This window comes from Lolium perenne, chromosome 3 (genome assembly GCF_019359855.2).
Source record: "Lolium perenne isolate Kyuss_39 chromosome 3, Kyuss_2.0, whole genome shotgun sequence".
In the NCBI taxonomy this organism is placed as follows: domain Eukaryota; kingdom Viridiplantae; phylum Streptophyta; class Magnoliopsida; order Poales; family Poaceae; genus Lolium; species Lolium perenne.
The window spans coordinates 262469062-262477490 of NC_067246.2; the positions used below are offsets into that span (position 1 = coordinate 262469062).

At 44.6% G+C, this 8429-nt stretch overlaps 1 protein-coding gene across 2 annotated transcripts; it reads left to right on the forward strand.

The window, feature by feature from the left end:
- LOC127344144 (uncharacterized) lies at positions 1-4069 on the forward strand. Of its 2 annotated transcripts, none has more exons than XM_051370370.2 (8): positions 1-392; positions 598-1254; positions 1362-1475; positions 1814-2098; positions 2217-2373; positions 2653-2819; positions 2948-3160; positions 3228-4069. In XM_051370370.2, the coding sequence occupies exons 2-8, from the start codon at positions 721-723 to the stop codon at positions 3927-3929; spliced, it is 2172 nt and encodes a 723-aa protein (XP_051226330.1). In that variant the 5' UTR covers positions 1-392; positions 598-720; the 3' UTR covers positions 3930-4069. The 2 variants fall into 2 exon arrangements, with proteins under 2 accessions (XP_051226330.1, XP_051226329.1); XM_051370369.2 differs by lacking the exon at positions 1-392 and adding an exon at positions 422-497.
- The last annotated feature ends 4360 nt before the right edge of the window (positions 4070-8429 follow it).

An 8429-nucleotide genomic window follows, 5' to 3' on the forward strand; every position in this document is an offset into this window, starting at 1 on the left:
CCCAAATCTCTCGGATTAACTGGTTTGACAGGCAGACTAACGCTACCGAGAAAGCGGTTATGGTCTGCTTTGTCACTCCCTGAGCCGACCAAACCAGCGCCTGTGCCCCAAATCGCAATCAGCCGCCGCCGCCGCCGCCGCCGCCGATGCATCCGGCGTCCGCCGAGGTAACCACTGGTGGATATTGACGACCAGCGGTTGGGAGGCCGAGTCCGGCGTCTGGCTCGAGAAGGACTCCGCTGGGAAGCTCAGGCGGCGAGCGGCAACCGCAGGTGCACAACGGCCAGCTTCTCTCCTGCTAGTTCCAAAGCAGCTGCGCGTGGGCGGCACACCCGGATGCAACGAATCCACCCTACTGCACAACTGCGCTTTCTTGCTTCGGGCGGGAATCGGTTCGTTCTCTGTTCGATTTCCCCCAAGGCCCCAACTAGCAGCTGCTCCTCAGTCTCAAACCCTCGTCCTTATTCAGTGTATCGTCCATGGGGCGCAAGATCCAGGTACTGTACAATGTTGGGATCTCGCCATTACCAGGATATTTTGATTATTCAGTTCGTGCTGCACTCACAACTCGTTAATTAACCCACTCATACCCTGTAGGGCCCTCAAAATTATGAAATAAAGTACGCATGCTCACCAGGACATGTTCGGAAATATTTGAAGCAACTTAGTCCTCAGCAGAAAGATTATGTCAGAAAAATCGGGTTTGGGAGCTTCCTGTCCATGGCAGATTTTGAGTTAGATAACGGTCTTACCCTATGGTTATTTCAACGGTTTGATTGTATAACAGAGTGTCTTGAATTTGAGGGTGGCATATCAATTCCGGTGAGGCCTCTTGTGAAAAGTGTGCTTGGAATCCCTTCGGGGCCGCTTAAAGTTGTTGAGTGTTCACGTTCATATTTTGACCCTGCTGTGTACCATCGTTATTACGTTGGCAATGTTGATTCAAGATGTCGAAGAGACACTATTGAAAAGGCGAGTAAGTCCATGCACAAAGCTGGGGAACAGATCTGCTCTGAAACTGAGGAGAAACATTTCTGCATAGCTTTCATGATGGCGATTATAGCGCTGTATCTAGCACCAAATAAAATTTCGTATACATGCAAGCCCTTTTTTGGAGCTGTTCAACAGGTTGATAAGCTCACTCAGATGGATTGGTGCGATTTTACTGCTACCTACCTCTTTGAAGGAATCAGGGAATTCAAAGAAGATAATTGGCCACGCATCAAAGTAAAGGGCTGTGTCCACATACTAAGTGTAAGAAATATTCCAACCGCACTGGTTGAAACTAGTTTACATTTGGTCCAAAAAATTGTTGTAATGTGCTTTTTTTTTTTAATGTTTCCATTGGTACTGGAATGCAGGTCATATTCATTGATTTGGTAAAAAACGCTGCATTAAAAATACCAGGAGGTTTTCCACGAATTTGCTTTGTCACTACTCTACATCAAAGTTTGGTAAATTCGTGTTATCCTCAGGTATGGACTCATCCACTAAATGTTGTTTGACAAACATGATCGGATGTCATAAATCCTTTTTCTTCACAGGAAGCAACCCATAGATCCCTGTTCCTTATAATATGAGCATGCCCTATACTGCTGCATGCATTTAACAGTCCTGTAACACATGTTCATGCACATTGAATAAAGCAATACTTCCTGCATCTTGCTTGTGCTTTATCATTTATTTACCAATTCTACTCTCCTGTCAATTTTATTGTAGTTACATATAAGCAACATCTGTCAGAAGTACTTATGTTTTCCCCTATGTTGCATATATGTTCGCTAATTTGTTTTGTGTATTCTCATTTGAATAGGTGCATCGCCTAGAAGAATCGGTTTATGCTTCTGTCCTTGATAAAATACCAAAAATTCGCTTCACATTTGTTAATCGAAAAAGATATTTCGTTGAACACCAAAAGTATCAGTCTATAAGAATAGGCAGAAAATGTGCTGACTCTGATGCAAATACTGATGCTGGAGCTTATCAGTTCGGTAAAACTGTGGAAGATACCACATGCAACAGTACCAAGTTGATGGAAACACACCAGAGGTACCGATCAGTTTTGTACTACTCACGAGCCACAAGATCTCATAAGGAGGTAATTGATTTTTGTTTGAGAAGCTTGAAATCAGTCGCAAGGTGCATATATTTTGTTCAAAATTGATCACTTCTTTATATTTATCTGGGTGGAATATATCCTGGGGATGCTTAAACAGCCAGAAGATCCTCTCGAGTATGGCAGATCTATTCTTGGGGCATCTCAGAAGAAGCATCCCGTTTCAGCAGAGCTTGACACTGCCATATCATCTCCTAATACATTAAGCTTGGCCATTGTTGAACCTCCTGAATTGGACACCTCAACTCCGTCAGCAGGTTCAAACCTGACACTCATTCATGATAACATTAATGATAGCTAGGTTATAACATATTATACACAAGCATTTTCACCCTTCAATTTACATGACATATCTTGATCGATATTTTTTGTTATCTTTGTAAAAACTCTCTTCTTTCATAAGCCGGCCTGATGTAAGTACATGGCTTTGAAATGGAAGCATTTTTCTTTTAAAGTTGATTTATTATTTTACACATCTCATATAAAACTGTAAGCCTGCAACACTTTTTAATTTGCACTACCTAGTTTCTTCGCAGAACCTGCATCTCACGAAGACAGTCACACCAGACAGGAAAGTTTGATTACCGCCGCTAATGCTGATAGTACACATCATCACTCCGTGGAGCAAGAACACATAAATTTTCCGAGTGATGGCCAGCAATTGCGGTCCAACGGGCCTTCTTCTGAATCTTATGCTGCCCAAGTTTGTCGTCACACTTCACCTTTGTCACTCCATTATGAATTTGCAGAAGAATATATGTACATAGTGGGTACCAATTCCAGACAGCATGACATGGATGTGATGAGTTACCCTCCATGTTTTCTTTGCAGAATGCCGAGGGGGTGCAAATTGCTCTGGACGTCTCCCTAAGAAGGAACAGGGCTTCTTCGTCAACGATGGAAGAGGGTGATCGGAGAGCGAAGAAGGCAAGGGCGGAGCAACCGAGTGACCAAGTAGAGCCAGCTGGAGGAGGTGCCATTGTGGACACGAGTTTACTCAACTGCCCCCTCTGCTCCCGTCCCTTCAAACCTCCTGTCTTACAGGTTGGGGTAATTTCATTCTGTCTATCCAATCTTAGAAATATCTCATAACCAACTTCAATTTGTGCAGTGCAAAGGTGGGCACTTGGCTTGCGGCTCCTGCATTACCGAGCTCCCTGGCATCCAGTGCCAGAAGTGCGAGCATGGCGGCGCCTTTGACATCCACAACATCATGATGGACACCATCGTCTTGTCTGCCAAGGTCAAGTGCTCGCATGCCGACTGCCAGAGCTATGTCATCTACCATGAGCTTCATCACCACGAGAGTACATGCCCGTGTGCTCCCTGTTTCTGCACCGAGCCTGGCTGCGGCTTTGTTGGACTTCCGTTGGCGCTCCTCAGCCACCTCACAACTCAACACTCCTGGCCCATGCACAGCATCGAGTATGGCAAGGAACTCCGGCTTCAGGTGCCGGTGTTGGAGCCACGGCATCTGCTCCTTGGGGAGGAGGATGATTGTGTGTTCCTCTTGGTCGTGGGAGCTGTTGGCCAGAGCACGGCCACCTCCGTGTCCGCGGTGCGCCTAGGAGCATGCCCGGCCCTGCAACCACGATACATGCTCAATATTTTGGCATACTTGCCACCGGCGGTGGCGAGCCGCAGGGCGCACATGCTCCTGCTGGACATGGATGTGGAGAGCAGCACTAGGCCTGGCGAGGTCGCTGTGGAGGAGCTGCCATCTTACTTGATGGTGCCGCCAACGTATCTGGTTGGGGCTGGGGCCTCCAAAGAGGTGTCTCTCAACATTCGGATCGATAAGATTATATCCTGACCTCATAATGATGATTCTATTGTGCCTTCTTAATTGATGTAGAATTTGTTGGAACTGGAGTAGCATGTCGTTGCTAAGAAATGAGTATTTGTTTCAGGTAGTACTTCAAAGTCGATCAGGAATATGGTTGTTTTGTTGCAGCTAGTTCTTCCTTCTTGGTCAGGAATTTGGTTATTTTGTTGCACCTAGTACTTGAAATAGCACACGGTCCATCGGGAATTTTTATTATTAAACATCTTGTCATTTTTACATAGCCATAGCGAACTAAATCATGGCAATCGCTCACACCCTAATAAGTAGTTTAAACCTAGGATCAACAACATTAAACTAGTTGCCAAAAATATTCGCAACACTACGTGGTAGATATAAGAACAAAAGAACTTAAAAGCCGTGTTGTGACATGGTCGGTTTACCAGGGTGATTGTGCATAAGGTTGTAGTTTGAGAAGCACCTGTTCTCGACCGTGATATCTAGGTTGATGTCCTACGGGTGGCTCTCCCAACGATCTTTCTACTGGCGTCTACGCTGTTAAATATGAGGATCAACAACGGAGGTGAAGGTGATATCTACAGCTCAGTGAAGATGATATCTACAGCTCAACTCTATACCCCGTGTGCATATTTTAGAAAGATCGTTGAGAGAGCCATCCGTAGGGCATCAACTAGATTACACCTTCCTGATGAATCAACTCCAGGTTAACATAAACTTTTGCATTGATATCAATTTGAAGCCGGTGAATCCTGATGGGAAGATTGTTCCTGCCCTTGAAGCTTATTTATTGTGTGTGAACATAATTATCTAGGAACTCCACCTATGTTGTCCCAACATAGCCGGTTCCAAACCCGGATAAAGGAGGAGGGTTGTGATAGGCTTGGCGAGCCAACGTAAAAAAAACCCAGCCACTCTTATGGATATGAAACACATTTTTTGTTGTTGAGGCGTAACCCTCTTAGCGATGCGCCATATCGGAACCCGGGTGTGGTGTCAAATGGTCAAGGGCCAGGTCGTCACCCCTAGGTGGCGCACCGTATCTTGATCTGGATACGATGGCAAGTGAGCAAGGATCGGGTCGTCGCATACTTAGTGGCGCGCTACATCAGCGCCCGGGTGTAGTGAAAATGAGCAAGGATCTTCACATTTTTCTCGACGAGTGCGAAGGGTAAGGAAGCTAGCCGAGCCTAGGAGGTTTCGCTTAGGTACCTGGAACGTAGGGTCCCTGACAGATAAGCTTCAGGAGCTAGTTGATACAGCGGTGAGGAGAGGCGTTGATATCCTTTGAGTCCAGGAGATTAAGTGGAGGGGACAGAAGGCGAAGGAAGTAGAGGATACCGGCTTCAAGCTGTGGTATACGGGAACGACTCCAAACAGAAATGGAGGCATCTTGATCAACAAGAGCCTCAAATCTGGAGTGGTAGACGCCAAGAGATGTGGGGACCGGATTATCCTGGTCAAGCTGGTAGTTGGGGACTTAGTTCTCAATGTTATTAGCGCTTATGCCCCGCAAATAGGTCATAACGAGAACACCAAAGAGGGAGTTCCAGGAAGGCCTATAGGACTTGGTCAGGGGTATACCCAGTGGCGAAAAGCTCTTCATAAAAGGAGACCTTAATGGCCACATGGGTACATCTAACATAGGTTTTGAAGGGGTGCATGAGGGCTTTGGCTATGGCATCAAGAATCAAGAAGGGGAAGATGTCCTAAGCTTTGCTTTACCGTACGACATGATCGTAGCTAACACCCTCTTTAAAAAGGGAGAATCACATCTAGTGACTTTTAGTAGTGGCTGATACGTCTCCGACGTATCGATAATTTCTTATGTTCCATGCTTGTTTTATGACAATACCTACATGTTTTGTTCACACTTTATGATGATTTTATGCGTTTTCCGGAACTAACCTATTGACGAGATGCCGAAGTGCCAGTTCCTGTTTTCTGCTGTTTTTGGTTTCAGAAATCCTAGTAAGGAAATATTCTCGGAATTGGACGAAATCAACGCCCAGCATCTTATAATTGCACGAAGCTTCCAGAACACCCGAGAGCCACCAGAGGAGGGCCCTGTGGGCCCCAGATGATAGGCCGGCGCAGACAGGGGGTGGGCCGCGCCCCCCTACTGTGTCGCCGCCTCGTCGACCTTCCGACTCCGCCTCTTCGCCTATTTAAAGGTCCCTGGCCCAAATCTTCGAGACGGAAAAGCCACGGTACGAGAAACCTTCCAGAGCCACCGCCATCGCGAAGCCAAGATCTGGGGGACATGAGTCTCTGTTCCGGCACGCCGCCGGGATGGGGAAGTGCCCCCGGAAGGCTCCTCCATCGACACCACCACCATCTTCATCACCGCTGCTGTCTCCCATAAGGAGGGAGTAGTTCTCCATCGAGGCTAAGGGCTGTACCGGTAGCTATGTGGTTCATCTCTCTCCCTATGTACTTCAATACAATGATCTCATGAGCTGCCTTACATGATTGAGATCCATATGATGATGCTTGTAATCTAGATGCCGTTATGCTAGTCAAGTGAATTTTACTTATGTGATCTCCGGAGACTCCTTGTCCCACGTGTGTAAAGGTGACAGTGTGTGCACTGTGTGGGTCTCTTAGGCTATATTTCACAGAATACTTATTCACTGTTATGAATAGCATAGTGAAGTGCTTATTTATATCCCTTTATGATTGCAATGTGCTTTGTATCACTATTCTATGTGCTGCTCTAGTGATGTTATTAAAGTACTCTATTCCTCCTGCACGGTGTAATGGTGACAGTGTGTGCATCGTGTAGTACTTGGCGTAGGTTATGATTGTAATCTCTTGTAGATTATGAAGTTAACTATTGCTATGATAGTATTGATGTGATCTATTCCTCCTTCATAGTGTGATGGTGACAGTGTGCATACTATGTTAGTACTTGGTTTAGTTGTGTTGATCTATCGTGCACTCTAAGGTTATTTAAACATGAATATCGAATATTGTGGAGCTTGTTAACTCCGGCATTAAGGGTTCGTGTAATCCTACACAATTAGTGGTGTTCATCATCCAACAAGAGAGTGTAGACTATAGCATTTATTTATTCTGTTATGTGATCAATGTTGAGAGAGTCCACTAGTGAAAGTATGATCCCTAGGCCTTGTTTCCAAATACTGCTATCACTGCTTGTTTCTTTATCTTTTATCGCATCGTATCGCCTGCAATATTCCCACCATCAACCACACGCCAGTTGTAGCATCAAGTATTTTCTGGCGCCGTTACTACTGCTCATATTTATTCGTACCACCTGTATTTCACTATCTCTTCGCCGAACTAGTGCACCTATTAGGTGTGTTGGGGACATAAGAGACTTCTTGCTTTGTGGTTGCAGGGTTGCATGAGAGGGATATCTTTGACCTCTTCCTCCCTGAGTTCGATAAACCTTGGGTGATCCACTTAAGGGAAAACTTGCTGCTGTTCTACAAACCTCTGCTCTTGGGGGCCCAACACTGTCTACAGGAAAAGAAGCGTGAGTAGACATCAAGCTATTTTCTGGCGCCGTTGCCGGGGAGGAAAGGTAAAAGGTACTCACACTCCGGATCTCGGCTACTAAGCTATTTTCTGGCGCCGTTGCCGGGGAGGAAAGGTAAAAGGTACTCACACTCCGGATCTCGGCTACTAAGCTATTTTCTGGGTAAGTACTCGAAGCTATTTCCTTTAGATCCTGCAATTGCATCTTTTTGTTTCTTGTTTTACACTAGTTTGGCATAATGGAAAGCAACAGTGAGAATAATAATGATAGCTACTTTGTTGAATTTGCTCCCACTATTACTAATAAAATTGACTATGCTTATGTTGGGAGTAGTAATAATTTTATGCATGAGACTCATGATAAGAATGTTTCATTTGATAGTTATATTGTTGAGTTTGCTCATGATGCTACTGAAAATCTTTATGAGAGAGGAAAATATGGTTGTAGAAATTTTCATGTTACTAAAACACCTCTCTATGTACTGAAATTTTTGAAGCTACACTTGTTTTATCTTCCTATGCTTGTTAGTTTGCTCTTCATGAACTTGTTTATTTACAAGATTCCTTTTCATAGGAAGCATGTTAGGCTTAAATTTGTTTTGAATTTGCCTCTTGATGCTCTCTTTTGCTTCAAATACTATTTCTTGCGAGTGCATCATTAAAACTGCTGAGCCCATCTTGATGGCTATAAAGAAAGAACTTCTTGGGAGATAACCCATGTGTTTATTTTACTACAGTAATTTTGTTTTATATTTGTGTCTTGGAAGTTGTTACTACTGTAGCAACCTCTCCTTATCTTTGTTTTATTGCATTGTTGTGCCAAGTAAAGTCTTTGATAGCAAGGTTGATACTAGATTTGGATTACTGCGCAGAGACAGATTTCTGTCTGTCACGAATTTGGGCAGGGTTCTCTGTAGGTAACTCAGAAAAATCTGCAAATTTACGTGAGTGATCCTCAGATATGTACGCAACTTTCATTCAATTTGAGCATTTTCATTTGAGCAAGTCTGG